Consider the following 21,071-nt stretch of genomic DNA (forward strand, 5'->3'; position numbering starts at 1 on the left):
AACCCATAAGTACAAAATATTGATAAATTAATTTATATATCGTTTTAAAGATATGTGCTTTACAAAGGACATCACTTCTGTGTAAGCGGGAATTTGGTTATGCCTAAATATGCTACAGTAGCTTCGAAAATTACATTTAATCTGTAGTAAAATGACCCCAGGCCGCAAGCCAGCACACTCTGGAAGGACTTTACCCTACAAAGGACAGGTTACAACTAGCATTTGCGTATATCTAATAAAACATATGTATAGTACATACATACACCAGCATAGTACTAAATAACAAACTAACATTTACATTCAATCGTGAAAATGAATCGGTTTATATCGATTAAAGATGCGTTTGTTTTTAAAATCTTATTTACAGCGCTAACATAGTAAAAAGAGGGAAGTAAGCCATCCTAATAGAAACTGCTTTAATGCGAATATTTAAAATTGTGGTATCTTAAGGTGATTCTAAAGGCGGCTGTGATTGGACGTCCGTTTAAATGTTCAGAGAAATTATACATTAAAAAAGAAAGGCAATTGCGCATTAGTAAGGTTTCCTAAAGAAGACCAACGTTTCTCTTTTTATTATGTCGCTACTAAAACAATAATATATTGATATTGTTTAAAAACATTACATAAAAAACAATAAAACCATTTTGCTAAGCAACTAATATAAAACAATAAATAGATGGCATGTTGCCAAAATGAAGACGATTTCACAGAATAGTAGATAGTTTAAAAAGGAATGGGAAATGTAAATAAAGAAGCTTTATACCAAAAAGATTATTTGTGATTTATTTTCCGTTCTCTTCGTCATTTTGTCCTGTATAGAACAGAAGACTCAAGAGAATGATATCAAACATCAAAATAATCTTTCTAGACAAAATCATCTACATAAAGTGTGTAAAATTACTGCATTTGAATTTGTCTGTTCACAACCTCTGCCCGCAATTATCGAATCGAACCAATTTAGAGCCAAATGTGCGTTTCTAGTATTATAGAACTCCTATAGTCGCCGCTTACACAACTAATACTGAAAGCACCATTATGTTCACCTAATTAATCGAAACTTTATAAAAATGTTACAATTTTGAATTTAGTGCGATCCGGGACAGTTTTTTATAAGTCGTTTTATTTATATTTTAAAAAGGCATAGGTCATAAGTTCAGTATGGCGTTGGATGTCTTAGGAACAGCTCGCGGTGCTAAAGTATAGACAATATTAAATAACGTAATTACCTCTTCTATAAAATTAATTTCAGCCCGATGTCCTTTTAAAAGAACAAATAATTTAATTGTTAACCTTTTGAAAGCCAGACGGCGAAGGAATATGACGTGCCCCGGACGCCAGGCGATCGCGATTATTTAAGCGAAATTGAATTTTACGAAGTCCCGCGTAAGTCTCTATTGCATTGGCGAAGCTGACGGCTGTAGTCGTCGTTGGCGTCTTTGACAAGACTTTCCGATGATTGTCACAGCCGTTTGTGGCGGTCAAAAGGTTAATACCGAAACGGTTTTTCTATTTGACGTCTTAGATGCCTTTTAACGAACTATTTGTACCTTATAAAAGATGTCAATTCACGAAATAGCTGTATATTGACGAAAACAATATGTTAAAACAATTGCAAGTATTCATTTCTTCTGATCGATCATTGTCAAATGTCTACACTATGTTACTTTAGTTATGCCGCGATCAATACATTTACAACAAGAAATTAAACGATAACTATGCATACTAGTTTGCACGCTAGCTTATATGTGTCAGATACCATCAACTTGTGTCAAAGAGGGGTATCTTTTGGGTACGAATGTCCAGCGCTCCAAAAAGTATCCACTCTTGTCCCAATACGCATGATTTCTTGTTGCAAATAATCCTATTCCACTATTAGTTATTTTAATGTAAGACAGTCAATATTTAAAACACTGTTAACCTCAAGCTTGTATCAAATCAACTATATTGCGAAAGCAACCTTTGGAGAGTACATAATAATGATCACATTTTCTCGTGACACGCGATTGAGAGATTAACAGGTAGTATTTTACAATTATGACGACATAAGTATGCGTATATCTACCATTCATTGTTTTATGGCATCGATTATTACACTAGGTTAATACTGAGATGACATAAAAATACGTGCAGTGTTCTGCTCTCATAGAACGTGAATATCACTTTTAGAGTTTTTAAATTCAAAATTATATATCTACCATGACGTTTGTTGCCATACGAGATGTTGAATCATTATTTTAAGTTAATAATGTAGCAATAAAACACGCGAGAATCTGTCCTTTCAGAAGGACATCTGGTCATGTTTGCTTGTCGCATGAAAAAAAACCGTCCTTCTAAAGCCGTGTTAATAGTAGAAGTGATATAAAATCGTCCGTAGTTTTCCTTGCAATTTAAAGAAAAAGGAACTTATTTAAAAGCAATTTCAAGCATTCTTGCATAAGAAAATATTTTTGCAGTTTACCACAACAGCATGATTTACTGTAGATTTTCTTTCTTCGGAAATGGACTTTATTAATTCAGACATAAATCGGATATAGAAATAGCTAAATACTTATATGAGAGCAGAGTTAATACATTAAGATGCCAAATTGAACTGACCACCCGTGTTCAATATAAACATATTCAATAAATTACATTAAAATGATTTGTATGACACTCGAATGACGTTTATTGTCGTCAATGCATTGGGAACTGTGTGACACCACGAACTTATCTTCAGCTACGTATCTCCAAGATATTTGAGACCTTATTGCAAGTAATCAGAAAGTGTTATTTCGTTTAAACTTAGATTGGCTTGTGGTGGATGGCTACCGTGTTTTCCATATGATTGAAATTTAATTATATTGTCTATTATAGGTGGATTCTAACAGGCATTCGAAGGTTCGTTTGCCTTAACCCTGTAAGACCTAAGCCAATTTATTTTATACGCTTTTGAAATTCGAACTTTCATTTACTTTTATACTCAAGTTCAAAACTCGAATTGAATTTGTACTTGTACAAGTACAGTCGCCATCAGATATATCGGAGCGGCCAAGGTGCTCACAAATATCGGAACACGCCTCTATTGTCAGGGCGTTAGAGCGCGTGTTCAGATATTGTGAACACCTTGGCCGCTCCGATATATCTGATGGCGACTGTACAAGTACGTGTGGACTTACGAGGACCGTTAAAGATAAGTCCGCAGTGCCTTAACGGTAAACACCAAGGTATGTACACAATAAATATACACCTATAGTAACAATACGTTACAAAATTACGTCTAATGTGCACAAACCTTACACAGGCTGTGTAACACTAAGTGCTTCAAATAGGTTAACATATTTATTTTAAGTAGTAAAATTAAGGGATAAAATAATTTAAAATTATAATTTGTATGTCAAATTATTGGAAGAGTCAATTTTATAAGCGATAACTAAAATAATTATTTAAAATAATTCATTATATTGTTTTATTTCATTTTTGACTGCAACATCGACCTCGGTTAGTGCGATTAAATTCACCTCAAGTGCATTTCTGCTGGCTTATATTATTTCATTTAACTATATGTACACTACCATGATTCCGATATACCTATATGATTGAAGCTATCAGCTGTAGTATATAAAAACTTTAATATTTACAATTGTCCAGTACGGGAACACATCGATTTTGAGATAAGCGATTATGTAAAAGTCCATCGATTCAGATTTGATTTAGAGTCAAAGATGCAATCTATGTACAATTAAAATATTGTGAAATATTGTTTAATGAATGATGGCGTCCGCTAAGACGTTTTAGGTAAAAATATCTAACTTATTTATATTTGATCCCAAGCACGATATAAAAAGGTTGTCATTGGAAAAAAATTGCAAATTCATTTATCGTTAGTATCGGTAACCCGAATGCGTACTTTAAGACATAATTTTTTTAAGTTAGTCAAACTCCTAAATACAGTCGGATCACATAAGAACACGCACATAATACCGCAAGCTCGACAGCGAGTCAAATAAACCGGTGAAAAATATATATAGAATCACAAATCCATCATACTGACCACTTACGCACTAAGAAATACCTAAACTGTAAAATAGGTACAAATAACGTCCTTACTATCCAGAAGGCAAAATTGGCACTTAAGACGAAATTCGCTCCTTTCTTAATGAGTGTTTCGAGGAGGGTGTGCGGCGCGGGCGGGGCGGGGGCCGCGGGCTCGAGACTCGCGCGCTCGAGACTCGCGCGCTCGAGACTCGCGCGCTCGAGCGCCGCGCCGGCGCGAGCTCGCGCGCTCCACCCGCGCACGTGCACGCGCATGCGCAGGGCGCGCAGCTCGCGCATGACTCGCGCGTCTCGCGCGGCCCGCTCGCGCCGCCGCTCCGTGCGGGCGCGGCGCGCCGGCGGGCCGGGCTATGTGCTCGGCGAGTTGTTCTGCGTGGGGTTGTACGGGTGGTTGGAATTGCGCAACACTGTGTATACACTGTCCACCTTGCTCAGTTTCTCGAAAAACGGTATCAAGTCCAACAGTTCCGAGTCTGTCATGTCGTCGAACCACGACGCGACGGGGACCTGGAAAAGAGACAACGCATTACTTATCTTGAGATGCTAAATTGTTTAGGAAAATAAAGTTATAAGCCTTAGTCTAGTTACGACATTGGAAACAAGGTGTGCGATTGTTATAAAATATCAATATTGGGAGTTCTAACATCGTATGCCCATGGTCCTACCCGTAGTACTAATTACTTCAAACTAATTTAAACCATTTTCAATTGGAACCGAGTTGCATTTCTTTTGTTTCCTTTCAAAACTAAAGAAATTCAACCACATGTCCTTCAATATTGATTACAAATTCAATTGGCATTTTTTTTGTATGGTGCGCCTTAGGAATCCTCGTATCGTGTGTATTGAAATAGCTCACTTGGCTGGGAATTAATGAAAAGTTCGAAAAGCCTATTCACAGGCGATTATTAATTTTTATTTAATTGACCCTTTTTGACTTATATTTGTGTCTTAGTTATTACGAAACATACAAGTGTAGGTAACGTAACAAATAAAAAAATATCGGCCACTAGGTAAAGATGTTTTCAACTAAAGCTTGATTTAATTACAATGCCAATGTCAATTGTATTCAACCTATAATATATACAGGAACCAGTAACCTGTCTAGCTAAATACGTATTAGCGCATCAATAGACAATGGACGCGATTAAAACATGAGAATGTTCCCACAAACACAAGTTTTTTTTACCAAATCACTCCTTGTCAACTCTAATGATGGCGCCTGGTTTATCTCTCCCTGGTCAAGGCAAGCTCGGTAGCATATTATTTATAAGATTGAATGTACAAAAAAATCAAGAACATGGTGCGAGCCAGGATTTTAACTAAGGACCTCCGGTTATATCACATACGAGTATTCAACTTGGCTACCCTCCTTCTCTTCATTGATGCTATATGAATTATATGATAGGTTTATCCTTCTATACAGATGTAGTGCATAATTTTTATCCATCGTATTTTCTTGGAAACGTTCGTATTTGTCATACCACTTCAATCAACCTCAGTACTTTTTGTACCGAGACTGACTGAAATAGCAAGCACGTTCGTAGGTTTCCGTAAAATACAATGGAAAATAATTATGCACTCATCTGCAAATGCGAGTATATTCACTTTTACACTACTTCGATATTCAACATTCATCATCTTTAACAATTGTCACTTATCGCTATACGGACAATATCTTAGTCACACGATTCATTGTGGCACTATCGGCGTTATCTAAGATTTGCTCTGACCGTGACGTACCTACGTTTGCGGTCTGTCTAGATCACCCACGTCGAAGCACTAAGATAATGATACCTTTTAATTGCCCGATGGTGGACCTTATACTTTTGCAATAAGGTTTAGGAATAGACTTTTAACATTGTAGATGGTACAGACTTTATAGGGTTTCGTGTGGGTTCTAGTGTTGTTGTTGTAATAAAATGTGAGGCGTGCAGTTCAAGGGCAATAAGCCAATAACTGACTTTGTTGACATAGTTGCTTAGTGATTTACCCCAAAACAATATTGGTTGCCTTGGAAGTATGCGTGAATATGTGTAAAGGTAATAATATGGGTAGAATATGTGTAAGGTGTAATAATTGTGAAAAAAACTTTTCTTTTGCGGTGCGTGCAAAAGCGGACATCAAAGCGTAGTACTGCTGACAGGAATACACAATTTATTTAATGTAATTAACTGTGCATTAAGAGCAGTCCTGCTCGGAACAGTGACCCCAAACAATTGCTCAATTCAGAGGACTTGTATTCAGCTTCCTCCGATTCATATAGACGGGGGAAAAAGACTAACCGTGGTAGGTACAACTACAGAATATTCCACTATAATAAGATAACATCTGGGAGACCGAGCTTTTGCTCAGAAAACATATAAAAAAACAAAAATGTGCGTTTTCCCATAGATAAAACCTAGCTAGATCGATTTTTCTCCCCCGAAAACCCCCATATAGAAAATTTCATCGAAAATCGATAGAGCCGTTTCCGAGATCCCCGAAATATATATACATATAAATAAATATACAAGAATTGCTCGTTTACAGGTATAAGATTATAGGGTTATCTAATAACTACGATACGTTGATCAACTCACTGCATTGTCCGGGTGGAATATGTAGGAGGCGGGCGAGTTGTCGACTATAACGACGCGCCGTAGATCCCGGCCCAAGCTGTTGAGGTCCTTCACGTAGTTGCCGCGGTGGAACACGCAGCTGTCCCGGAATAAGCGCGCTCGGAACACGCCCCATCTGGAACATGAAATATAAACGTGTAACTTGTATCCCCCAAGGCTAATCTTGTGGGGATTGTATACAAGAGACCATTCGTTTAGCCGTCGCGCTGAAGTAACCTTAACCTTCGGGAGGTTAGTTACATCCCGAGTCCATTCCCAATTCCATTCGTATCTAACTCTTCTTCTTCTTCTTCGTGTTCTTCATTACTGAAGGTCGTGCCTGTCTTGAAATGCCTTCACCGAGGCCTCGACGAGCTGCTTCCATTTCACCCTGTCTGTCTTCGGCTTGTCTAAGGGCAGTAGTGACAGTAAGTCCTGTAATGTTCCTTACTTGATCGGACCAACGGGTGGGTGACCGTCCTCTCGGCCTCTTGCCATCCACTTTTCCAACAACAACCAGTTTCTCTAGGTTATCTGGCTGCCTTCGAGCAATATGTCCAAAATAGCTCAGGACTCGTTGGTAACAGATTGTGGATAGTCTGGATTTGATCCTGAGTTGGTTGAGAATGGATTTGTTGGTTCGTTTTGCTGTCCACGGTATGCGCAACATTCTCCTTCAACACCACATGTCAAATGCCTCAATTCTCTCATGCCTCGTATCTAACTACTGAGGTGGAATTCAGTAGTTAAACCTAAACGAGACCAATTGCCAACAACTGCTTGCTTAAGGCCAAAAATAAGAGTCAATATCAAACGGTCCTAACCATCTGTAATTTAAGTGTCTTCGGAGATTCGTTGTATTGTGTTTATATTAAAGGCCTGTGCACACCAGGTGCGTGTGCGTTGACGTGTACGTGCGCGTTGTAATATACAGTTCCTTATGAGAGACGACACACCGCTTGCGTGACGTGTGCGGCTCCAACATTTTAGCGGGCGCGCAAGCGCATACGTCTACGCTCACGCAGCCGGTGTGGACTGGCCTTAAACATAGTACACTTGGAGCACGGAATCTAACCTGTCGAGAAGATCGGCCACGGGATCCGCGTACTTGGCGAGCGAGGCGGTGAACAGCACGCACTCGTACAGCTCGCCGCACCGCCGCAGGAACTCGTCGACGTGCGGCTGCTTGAGGACGTACACTTGGTGCACGGAATCTACCTCAAGCGTCCTAACGTGTAACTAACCTGTCGAGAAGATCGGCCACGGGATCCGCGTACTTGGCGAGCGAGGCGGTGAACAGCACGCACTCGTACAGCTCGCCGCACCGCCGCAGGAACTCGTCGACGTGCGGCTGCTTGAGGACGTACACTTGGTGCACGGAATCTACCTCAAGCGTCCTAACGTGTAACTAACCTGTCGAGAAGATCGGCCACGGGATCCGCGTACTTGGCGAGCGAGGCGGTGAACAGCACGCACTCGTACAGCTCGCCGCACCGCCGCAGGAACTCGTCGACGTGCGGTCGCTTGAGGACGTACACTTGGTGCACGGAGCCGTCAATTTCGACCGGTACGACGAAGTCCGCGTTGTTTATTGGCTGGAACAAAAGGGAAACACTTTTAGATTTAGCACAGAGTTGGCTGTCATGTAGGATGGCATGGTAACAGGAGGTAAAATGCTAAAAAAAATGCCAAGAGAGATTAGAAATTACTTTATCAATATAGCCAACTTTTATTCTGCCGCCATAGCGGAAATCGACCAGGATAAGATGATGATGGTGACTCATATAACTTCATTACATAGTATAGTCTTTTGTGTAACAATGGAGCGATAGGTTAATTGTGTCAAGTTAGTACTTGCGATAAGATACTATAATGACCCACTAGCATCGAGTACATAGTACATCTCATCAGAATGTGGAAGAGATATATAGAAGAAACTTTTCTAAAGACGATTGAACTGTCCTAGTAATCATAGGAATCAGACCAGACCGGTAGGAGATTAATTAGATTAAACCTCACATATTCAATGCAAGGAAGATCGATTGTGAATGTAGTGGTGACACATATCCTGCAATTGAATGGGAGATCCCGATGACAACAACGCTTGTCACATGGTTCATAAAATTTAATTAATGTGACGGGAGCAATCTAGAAATGTTAGTAAACTTGTAAGCCACTATGAGTCACCCGCGATTCTCTCCCTAGGATGACTCATTCAACGGTTAACTTGCCTTTTACCGAAAAAATACTAAGTAAGTAAGTAACACTTTATTGTACGGAAGAGAGGAATACAGGTACATCAGATAGAACATAAATAAGACATACATAGTTGGAGTTTCCCGTTGACAGTAATTTTATATTAAGAAAAGATGGAAAGATTCGCGACAGTTACCTAAAACCTTTTGCACTGATTTGGCAGTGACAATGCATACATATCCGATAAGAGTGCCTACTTGACATAGTATAAAACTTAGCGTGGGACGGACGGACTCTACTTATTTGTACAATAATAATCATTATTTTCCGTCCTAATTAAGCACCGAATCTCAAACATCATACATAATAATAACCTCATTATTTGTTTGGGTAACGTTCGATTTGCCCTAATATTGACTCGGTTGTATAAACATTTGCCGTGCTCGCGAGCGTAGACAAAGGGTTGTGACGTCACGATAACAAATAAGGAATTCCCTGGATTACTCATGGGATACGCCTAGCATCTAATGGCTTCTCTACACGATGGGCCAGCGCCGAAGGGACACATTTATGCGTTAGAGGGAGCAAGTGATATTGCTATCTCATTCTACCGCATGGCTGCGTCCCTTGGAGTGGCCGGCGCTGGCCCATCGTGTAGAGGAGCCATAACATCTTTGTTTAGAGTGATGAATGGCGATAGGAGGACTGACGACTTCGACTTACTTAGGCAAGCGCACCGTCTTTTTGAATTTGGAACTGTTTTATTTCTATAAAACATAGTAGTGGTGGGGTGGGGTAGTGGTGGGTTGTCTGAGTACCCACAACACAAGCTTTCTTGAGCTTACCGTGGGACTTAGTCAATTTGTGTAAGAATGTCCCTATAATATTTATTTATTTTTTATTTTATTTATTTATAACACTTTTAAAACTCGAATTTAATTTGTACTTGTACAAGTACGCGGGGTTTTACGAGGCTCAGAAACAAATAGCGACCACTTTTAGGTTATCCATTAAATTTTGTAGAAATGTTATTCAACTGGGATAAAATACTAGGAAGAAAATCTAAATTCATTTGAATTACCTGTATGTTGATTAGAATGGCAAATATTTCTTTGAAATAAAATGCCCCGGCGTATCAGGTTGGTTTTGAGGCTTAGTCTCATTATCTCACTACGAATTAAATACATCAGATGCTTGGCATTTGATGCACACTAATTCGAAAACTCGTAATTTTTTTTCGTTTAGTTGTTCGTTTTTTAGGGTTCCGTACCCAAAGGGTAAAAACGGGACCCTATTACAAGACTCCACTGTCCGTCTGTCTGTCTGTCTGTCTGTCACCAGGCTGTATCTCATGAGCCGTGATAGCTAGACAGTTGAAATTTTCACGGATGATGTATTTCTGTTGCCGCTATAACAACAAATACTAAATAGTACGGAACCCTCGGTGGGTGAGTCCGACTAGCACTTGGCCGGTTATTTTATTATTCTAGGAATCTAAATTGCCACCTTGACCCGAGGTTACCGTAAAATGCCAGAAATGTGATATTTAAATATCAAATGCGGGCATAATAAAATATGAATACTTTCACATTTTCATGCAAATTATTAACTAAGTGCCTACTAAATGTTACATTACGTACACAAATACAAATACAGAGTATAATACATCTATTATGTGTCTACAGATGTACAATCTGAAAGTTTGTACAATTGTAACTTTAAATTTGTACAAAAAAGAAACTAACCCATCTGACATCAAAAAACTTAGGTAATAGACAAACAGAAACAGAGTTTCCCAGCTCCCGTTTTTACCATTTTGGTAAGATTACCAACATTCATTCGAAAAATGTTGTACCCACTTCAAACAATAAAAATTATGGCAATGACAAAGCATTTAAATTATGATAGCCATTATTTAATTTCATTCCCCATTCAGCAATTTGATTGTACAGCGATGCAATGTCGCTTTGATAAATTACAATTATTTCCATTAGATTGTAGAGCGTGGACTTCCCTTTGCCTCCTGAGACCCAGAAGCAGTTGTTTTGATTTTGAATTTGGAACCCTTATTTACATAATTAAAGCTCAAAATAGATTGAGGAAATGTACAAAAATTTGTACGCAGGGTCTTAGGAGGGTAGAGTAGTTGACCTTTGCGAATTTTAAAGACATTTTAACATGTAGTTTTACGTTAAAATTTTCGACAGGTTTAGTGTTTTGATTTGAAGTCGGTAGTTTTCGTTACCGAGCTTACTTTCTTATTAGGGAGTATATCATAAAAGCTTTAAATTTTGAGATTTTTAGGGTCATGTGTGGAACGGCAATTTCCAAGTCATGTCGTGGAGTTTGAGTAAGTTTTTCAATTTCCCAGCAAATCGGTAAAAGACAAAACTTTGTCACGTAGCTATAGGTATTCATACGATATGAAACTAAGTAGAAAACTTCTGAAGCAATTAAAATTCAATGGCTCTTTAATTGTCCAATCGTCTCTTAAAACGTCCATTCCCATATCGTCCACGGGCCAAGCATAGTATTCAAAGTGGCAGCAATGTGAATTTCTCGGCAGTAAACTAGAAATGGCTTCATTATACAACATCACACGATTCACACGGTTTATGTTCCCACAGTGCAGTGTTGCCAACTCGGATTTTGAAAAAAATGATACATAAATATGCCAAAAATATGCTAAACATTTATGAAAATATGCTATAAAAATACTAAAATGTCACTTGAAAATAGGCACTTAAAATAATATGGTGTCCAAAAATGTGCAGTAAAATCAGTAGCTTGTCAGTAGGAAAAGGCGCGATATGTCAATACACGAAAATTTTTGTGGTCAATTTAACTGGACTTAGTTGCCATTTTAAAATTATTAAGTATAATATAATAAGTCTGTCGACGTCCATCCGCCCATCCACTACCACAAAAGTCAAAATTCATATGAAAATATGAACAACATAAGGCGATGGCGCATATTGTTGCTGCAAAGTTGACGAAAACTTGGCTTAGACCAAATATGTATGCGTAAAAATATGCCAGATGCTCAATGGAAAATGTTGACGCCAAAGCGAGTGAAAATATGCCAGATCTGGCATATTTTATGCCAAGTTGGCAACACTGCCTCAGTGGGCCATAAAGTTCACAACAAGGCCTAAGCAGGTTGACCTTTGCAAATTATAAATACTTGCTATATTTAGATGCCTCATTTATATGAAAGGCGTGACTAACTTACACACGGTAGTTTTTTTTATCAGATTGAAATGTGTTTTATTAGTAGTACGCTAATTTTAGTTTAGTACCATAAATTTGTACGCTAATTTTAGCCATAATTTTATGGCGTGGGTAAAATATGAACGTGCGCAAATTGACCTTTTAGATATATAGGCAAATCACTGTGAACGCTGTTACAACAGCATTTCTCACATCACATGAAATAACTTTAGCCCTAAAGACATATTCAGTTTCAAATAATGGAACAGTTTGCAAGTCTTTTAAAACTGTTGTTGAATGTTTAAATTCTAATCTAAAGGATACAATGCCAGATTTAAGAAGCAGCATTTGACTTTAACGTGCTTAAACTGTGTATGGGTATCAGACCCCTGTGTGTATGTGTGTAAAAAAAAATCACCCTCTAGGATTGTATTCAATTGTCTCAAAATAGAAGGGAAGTGAGAATATAGAATCTATATAGAACTCTAGTTCTATATCTATTTGCCGTCACTATCAATACTCCTTATAATGCTCGCGTAGAAATGTTGGAATATAATTGTTGTCGTTTTTAGGAATATAGGTATATTCCTAAAAATTTACTAAAATATGTTACATATTATTATAATCGACTTTTTACCTTGAATGTCCTTGATTTATAAGTTAAACACCATTAATTAAAAGGTAGGAGGTGTGTATAAGTAGATACTGTAGCTAGATATATTAACCCTCGCTGTAGTTAGGTAGCTACTTCATTCAGCAAAACTTTAACACACAAAGCTTTTCTTACAGTTCTTTGTTGGTTCAACTACTTTCCCTTAATCAGATTAGCAGTTTATTAGTTCAGTCTTTCATAATTTATGCGTCATTTGTGGGTCATTTTAGACGGACAAGTTAGTCATAAAGTTAACGTGACTCGTGGATTAGCTTGGTCACGAAAAGTGATCGAATCGATAAAATGACATTTAAAAATAGATTACCATGATAGTTTCGTTACTAATATGTATCAAAATTCTAAAAACTAACACTAAAGAAATAGCTCATAAAATGCCAGAATGTCAAGTTCTCTTTGGGCACAATTATCTTATATCACATTTTAATCATCGCTTAATTCGTTAACTTTCTTGTCTAGACTCTTGTTAGGGGTTCATAGTTAACAAGCAATCTATATATGTAGTTTAACTATGGTCGTCCTCGTCCGTCTATCTGTCTGTGTCGACTGTGTCACTGTACGTCCAGCTTAGTTGCTACAAAACTATTTCTTTCGGGTTTCGTTTGCGAAATACATAATTTTAAGTTTATTTCAAATCAAACGAACGACAAATTAGTAGGTTAATCTTGCATATTAGTAATCAGTATCTAGATTAGATTCAGGTTTGATTAGCTAACTCGATCTACTTACCGAATCCCGCTTAATGTACTAGCCTGCAGGCCTGCAGCATAGGTAAGTGCAGTTTAAAAGATTCAGTGAATTTCTAGTTTCCGGTTTGTACATATAGACCAGGGGCCGATTGCATAACAAACTACAACTAATATTACAAGCGGAACTCCTTTCCTAATTTCACTTATTAAATAAGGAGTTCCGCTTGTAATATTAGTTGTAGTTTGTTATGCAATCGGCCCCAGGTATTAAAAATAAATTAACTAAATTATGATAGAGACAAGAGACATAAATGAGTAATACTTAATAAGGATAAAAAGCAAATAGAGTTAGACCAAGAACACTGCAACGATTTTGATAGCATACGCAGTGCAAGTGTTATTTATAACGTCGTAATTTCATAGAAGTTTGACGTTTATAATAACACTTTTATTGGTCTAACTCTAGCTAATAACGAGTGAAACGCCAGCAAAGTTCTAATACCCGCGCACAAGCTTCGACATTGATTCCTGTAACAACATAGCTTACTCGAAGGTTGCGGCCTTGACATGTACCGCATGTCGCGTCGAGACCAAAACCGCCTTCACAATGGCCGCTATATGGATATGGTTAATATAATGTGCAGACCGATAGAGTGACGGGTGAAGGAATTATGAAAAGGAGGCTTCATGAGGCCGCTCATAATAACATACTTGCCGAGCCAAGATACCGAGGCGTAGTACGAAACCTCGACAGAATTTTTAAAGGCATTTCATCGCTGTCTAAGCGATCGATCATCATGTGGTTGTTATTTGATTTTTTTTTGTGTAGATTCTGTAATCTCTTCATATCATAATAACATGGAGATTTGGCATGATTTTTTTTCATGACGGGGCGGTATCACAACGTGCTCCCCTGATTTAACTAAGGCGAGGTTTCTTTTTTGTGCTTTTTATTAGTTGGAATCCCATATTGGTAAGCTGTGCAGCCATAGCGTTACGATGTGCGTGATACTGTTTATGATGGTTACTTTGATTTGCTATTTACGTACGGTGTACTCATTTGGGGCAAACTGTCTTATGTTACAAAAATAATTTGAGACTGATGTGTTATTGGGCAGTGTATAGAAAGAAGTAGATTAAAAAAATATGTATAAAAAATAATCCCTTTAACCAATCCCTTTGCAAAAAGACCGCGGCAGCGGACTGTTGCATATTACAAAATTACCTAGAGCTACAGGTTAACTCGTGGGTTTGCCTTTCAAATCAATTACCGTGACGTCAACAGCTAAGTGAATTAATGAACGACTTTACATAAGTAATAGACTATAGTTAATCAGTACGGCTACCACCAGTTTTGACATTGACATAACGCTCACGTTTAAGTAACTTACTTTCTATGCATCTCGCTCGTACTCGCATATGCGAGCAATAGTGGAAGCGAGATGTACAGAAAGTAAATTACGTAGACGTGAGCGTTATGTCAATGTTAAAACTGATGGTAGAGGCTCAGGTATATAACTAGTAAGTTTCTTGGCACTCTTTTAACGCGCTTTTTTATATATTATAAAGGCAAAAATACTAAAATAAAAATAAAACATTGTATTGCGTTTCGCAAATAAATGTTGAGGCTAGGATTATCTTTTTTAGAAACTTTGTTTTTTATAAAAAGTTTTGTAGATTATCATTAGATAATCGCAAAACGTAATCACGAAAATCGCTTAGGATAAAAAATTTCCTTTGTCAGAATCAAATCTGCTTCGGAGCGAAGTTAAAAAAAGATTAGTCAAGAAATATAAAAAGGCACATTGTACTGATTTTCACTTAACTAATTTTAGCTTCATTAAAACGGCCGATAATAAAACAATACGTTTCTAAATATAAATCGCCATAAACGGGACACGTGTCTGAAGTTCAGCACGAGGGTTAAAAATAAAGTATCATTTTCACGTCTCCTTAAGCGCCGTTACCGTGCCTACCTAACCTACTATGGAAACACATATGGGCACTTGGCTATTTTGACGTTTCAAATTTGCCATTTATAAATTTCATTGGGAGATTTATGTTATTATACAACGACATTAAAAAATCCAAAGAAAGTCAACGATACTAATATGAGCAACCATTCCGCATCTTAATCAGAACTTTTTAATTAATCTTGTTTTTGGACGACTTTGGGAAGATTGCGGGTCACTTCTTGATGAGATTGGCTCAGGACCGGGATAAGTGGCGGACTCGAAGAGAGGCCTATTGCTCAGCAGTGGGTGATAAAGGTGGGGATAAGTGGGTGAGATGATGATGATGTGTTAATTAATAGAAGCTTTGCAAACAGAAAGATTTTTACTGCAGGGGTTTTCCAGGCGGCTTAGCACGGTCGCGTTTTTATCCCTTGTCACCATGCCTGTCACGTTCTAACAAGTATGTAAGTGCGAAAGGGACGCGCATAGTGATAGTCGATAAAAATGGAATGGAACCGTGCTGAGCCCGCAGGACGGGTTATAATGTGATTTAAATCTAACTACTGCATTAACGAGTCAGTATGACCGGCATACACGTGCACATTGCAATCTCATACCCTAATGCATATTAACCACACGAGTCGCACTACTAAAAACGATAATAATTTATCTTAAACAATACTAAACTCGCATGCGCGTCAATTATATCATTTCGTCATCGGAATGTCGCTTTACCATAAACGTCTTTGCAACTTTGACGGTGACTTCACAATACTGTAATTGCTTGCAGAGTTATCCGTTCGCGACCAGCCAGTATAAAAGGACTCCGATAACCCTAAAATAAGCGAATCCGACCGACCGACTTCTCCAGGGTAGGTACCATCCCACAAAACAGTTTGATCGCTCAACTGCTCTACAGTTCAAAGGCAGAGAGCCCAAGTCTTTTTTTTTTTTTCCCCTAGCCTACTTTGGTGTCCCACTGCTGGGCAAAGGCCTCCCCTCGTTTTTTCCACTCGACCCTGTCATCGGCATTTTCCCACCATTTGGGGTAGAATGCGTCCAAGTCGTCCCGCCATCTCCTTTTCGGTCTGCCTAAACTCCGGCCTGCACCGTCTATTGTGTTCCGTGGGTCCCACTCAGTAACCATTTTGGCCCACCTTTCTGGGTGCATGCGGCAGACATGTCCAGCCCAGTCCCACTTAAGCTTAGCGGTCTTGACGCCTACATCTACAACTCTAGTTCTGGAGCGTAGTTCCGTGTTTCTGATCCGATCAGTTCTGCGAACACCTAATATACTACGCTCCATCGCACGCTGGCAAACCTTGAGTTTCGATTTTAGAGCCTCAGTTAATGACCAAGTTTGTGCACCGTAGGTTAGGATGGGTAGGATGCACATGTCAAGGAGTTTGCGCTTAAGACACAAGGGAAGGTCGCCCTTCATTAGCGCTTTCATGAGCCCAAGTCTGGTTCAAAAAAAATCCCGTCACCGTATACTCTGAATTGCTTTACTTCAGTCAGGACTAAAAAGATCGAAGCTTAGTCGTTGCTGAACTCGAGGCCTGGTTACACTAGTTCTCCCAAAAACCTCAACTCGCCCGCGCGTCCAATGTTGCCGATTTCCGTACACAATGGACGATAAACCAATGTCCTATGTCGAGGTTGTGACACTTGTGACCTCGATTCGCAACCATAACCCAACTAGGTGCTAATTATTTTTATTTGCGTTGTTGTCTCATATCCGCCATATATAAGTTATGATTATAAAATTACGCTTCAAACTATAAAGCCGAGCTGTAAATACAGCAGTGTATAATTTACAACAGTAAAAGATAAAAATAACTTTAAAACTCTTTAGAATGAACAGATCCTTTGATATATTTACGAATCTGTAAAAAAAAGTCTGCACAATGAAGTTATTTTAAGAATGTTTGCTCGAGTCCCAAATATCTTGGTTCACTCGTCCTGAATCCAAAAATAGAGTACTTCGCAAGTAAATTAATTCTGTTTTCACGAGACGCATTATCTTTAACCCATTTCTAGGGTTGGCTTGAAAAGGCACAAATAGAATCCTTAGTTGATTTATTTAGAAAAAGGCAACGTCACAAATGATCTTTTACATTAAAATGCACAGAAAAGGAGATTCCAAGCTAAGTATCAGATCGACGCCGGAAAGTATAATACAAGGAAAGCTGTTGGTGCTGTATGAACCCTATAACCCCAAGACGGTTATGCTAGGGACACAAGAAATTGAACAAGTTCCAAAAGAAAAATCAATTTCTATATACGGTCAGAATGTCAGCTCAGCCTTCCCCTTAACTTCCATACGTCAACGCAAGTTCAATGCTAAGGACGTTCGTGACAAACATACGCACTGGATCTTATAAGGGTTCGTTATCGGAACGGGTATAAATAGCTTAGAACGCCGAGATTGATTCGAGTTACCCAAGTACCAGGTATTTTTAGACGCGCAGAGTATGACCGATACTGATACTGGCATTTGAAAGGCTTCGCGCCGGTGTGTGTGAACCGTGAATACGGGGAAAATTGCCATTATAATAACAGCTCAAATTGGCTAATTATGGTGGGTTAAAAAGAAGCCAAAGTTGGCGTGCGGCGAAGCAATTTTGTAGCTTAAAGTTTGGAAAGTTTTGAGAACACGCGTTGGTTGCAACAAACTAAGGCTATTGTATTTTAAATTTGACGTTGCACCCAAGTCTTTGGGTACTATGATATGTTTAATAAATCATCAATTCAATTCAGCAGCTCTTAATGATTATTAATATTATCAACAACCAATTTAGGGTTGTGCGTGTCAAATAAAGATCATATTGAGCGATGGTATAATAATATACTCCGCCTGGTACTCTCTTCCCGTCTTTTCGTGGTCACGTGACTGACACAAGCCTACGTCATCATGCGACAGCCCTATATGATAATATGCGATAGCGCTATATAAAGTGGCAATGTTATTGTGACGTAGGCTTGTGTCACTCTGGGAAGAGAAGACCTTGTTTTATTAGACTATGATATTGAGCAAATATTTGCGAAACGTTTTGCAAATATGGATTGTAAAGAATGTAAAGACGCAATGGAATATTAGCAAATGCCTGATACGATACAAATTCGCGACTACACACTAATATGGATTGCTAATTTTCAGCACGCGATCTCCAAATCTAAATCAACATGAAAGTTACTCTACATATTGCTAGTTATTTTTAAATACGGTAGGAAGTAATGGACAGCTATATTTGTAGGCTCTGCAAATAGATGAACGGCAACTGAATGGGCGTGTTCAAGAACAGACTGCGATTGGCGCGCGATTAAACGTCCTACAGACAAACTACACGTTACATTAACACGCAAACTCTGAGGAATGAGGATAATAGTTAAGGAGGCGCTGCAATCGTTTAAAAAAAACGTATCATTAGATGTGCCAAATCGAAAGACACATAAACCATAGACTACAGACTTTTTTTGGGTCCCTGACAATTGGAATGATTTATTATCTGTGGGTTTTTTAAAACGACGGCGCGACTATATTTTTATAGCTGTATGCCAAAATATGACAGACACTTCACTGACCATCAGTGGTTACTACTTCACTAGATAATTCAAAGGACAATACAGGACCTATCTAGACATCATTAATAGTTTTATATATAAATCAACTAATAGTTTTTTTTACTGCTTTAAGGATTAGAACGTTTTTGCACAAGTATTTTAAAATTAGCGTCGGTTTTAAGACCATAGAATGCAAACATTGTTTGACGGAAATCGACTATAGTTACGCAGAAGACGAGGTTTACGTAAATTCAACTCTACACTACCAATCTACTGTCTGTGAACTGCCTGACCGTAATCAAGAGAACCCCCTACATCGAGCATAGCATGTAATTGTGCTTTAAGAGCACATATAATAAGTATTACCAAAGAGAATAGAGTGTATAGAGGCGGACTGTCAAAGTAAATTATGTAGCCACTGTAAATTTACTGCCATTTTTCGACAGAAGATTAAAATTGTTAGAACGTCATTTGACTTTGATCATTATTCTTTCACTAATATGTGTTAACTTGTTAAATATTAATATTAACGCCATCTACTCGACTGTAGGCCAAAGGTATGGTGCAATCTTTCCGAGTCATGGCGCCATAACCATCAGCCTACTCTCGAGTAGATGGCGTTAATATTAATATTTAACAAGTTAACACATATCAGTGAAAGAATAATGGTCAAAGTCAAATTGCGTTCTAACAATTGTAATCTTCTGTCGAAAGATGGCAGTAAATTTACAGTGGCTACATAATTTACCATGACAGTAACTCTCTATTTCAAATTCTCTTTGGCATTACAAACAGCTATGCTACATTAGACCCCTCTAAAAAGCTAACTCAGCGCAACTCAAGCCCTCAAAACCGCCACAATCGCCCTCAAAGATAACAGCACTTGATCGGCTTCACAGAACTTTCACTCGAAGGGCCCACGTGGCCACGCTCTACTTCCTACTGAAACGTTAGACAGGAATAGACCGGTGCGGTGGCAAAAAGGCGTATATTGTTTAGAATTAGTAAGGTTTTTGGTGCTTTAAAACGTAACCTTGTAGGCCTCGCAACTCGGTAAGGACGTTGAGAAAAATAGTTTTGGAGTTACTGCGTTTTGTCTGCAACCGTGAAAAAATCTTTGTGTTTGGGACGTAGACCGAATAACTTCGTTTCCAAATTGAAATGTAGACGACTGTGGTGCTTTATAATGTTATTACATTCAAGGCAGGACCATGAAATATGAAATTTCTACGCTTTAATAGTTTCATAAATAAAATCAAACAGGAGGTTTATTCAGATTTCTAATTATGTATCTATTTGATATGGATATGGATGAAGAAATTTCACTGTTGACAGCTGACAGATCATATCCATTACAAAACCAAAACAGATTAAACGATCTGAACGCCGATGATTTTTACACGAATTTATTTCCCAGAAAAAAAAAGGTGGGTAAGTTTTTTTAGTAATATAAAGTTATAAACTTTATGACCTTTATTTTCCAAAATCCCCACTCTTCGCGAATTATGTGCAAGTAAATTTACTTTTCCGCATAAGATAATTCATTCCACTGTTAATTCGCATTACCTGAGTATAATTCTATGCACTATTGTCTAAACCGGATTTACGGAGACCTAATCATGTAACCTAACTCGCATACCTGATTCAATTTACCTACGCTAAACATAATGATACCAAACGAGGCGCGATATTTCTGAGGTCATGTATGGAGCAAACATTGTTTGCAGCATCAATGCAAAATGTCGTTTAAATCTTGGAAATGAAGGTTCAGTTTAGTTTGAAAAGGGTTTCAGTATCGAATGTCCTCAATGACAGTATCGGGTGTATTGGTATATTTTTATTGGACACTTCAGGAAGCGACTATAACGATGTAAGGAGAGATCAGATTTACGACAACTTTAATTGGCAATCGACTGAGAAAATCTCATTAGATCTAGATTCATTTTCGCAATTAACGCAATCTCGATATTTGTATGCTGGCTTCTTTTGTCCAGTCACGCGATAATCAGACGATAAAGTTTTATCGACCGGTAAGGTCTTAACGGCGATAGATATTACATACACAAATAGTCTCGTCTGTCACAAACTAGAGGTAAAGTAATATTAGATCTTAAGAAAGAAATATTTTTGTAAACACGAAATGTGTTTACTTAAAGGC

At 38.2% G+C, this 21,071-nt stretch overlaps 1 protein-coding gene across 1 annotated transcript in view; it reads right to left on the reverse strand.

The window, feature by feature from the left end:
* Positions 1 to 342: 342 nt before the first annotated feature.
* The window catches only part of LOC134791028 (carboxy-terminal domain RNA polymerase II polypeptide A small phosphatase 1), a 33,227-nt gene continuing 12,498 nt past the window's right edge, over positions 343 to 21,071 (reverse strand). Inside the window, exons 3-6 of the mRNA XM_063762077.1 lie at positions 8,043 to 8,224; positions 6,612 to 6,765; positions 2,505 to 4,539; positions 343 to 2,159 (exon numbers count right to left, since the gene is read on the reverse strand). Coding sequence (XP_063618147.1) covers positions 4,381 to 4,539; positions 6,612 to 6,765; positions 8,043 to 8,224 — 495 coding nt within the window. The 3' untranslated portion in view covers positions 343 to 2,159; positions 2,505 to 4,380. The remainder of the gene's footprint in view (positions 2,160 to 2,504; positions 4,540 to 6,611; positions 6,766 to 8,042; positions 8,225 to 21,071) is intronic.

This window comes from Cydia splendana, chromosome 5 (assembly GCF_910591565.1).
Source record: "Cydia splendana chromosome 5, ilCydSple1.2, whole genome shotgun sequence".
In the NCBI taxonomy this organism is placed as follows: domain Eukaryota; kingdom Metazoa; phylum Arthropoda; class Insecta; order Lepidoptera; family Tortricidae; genus Cydia; species Cydia splendana.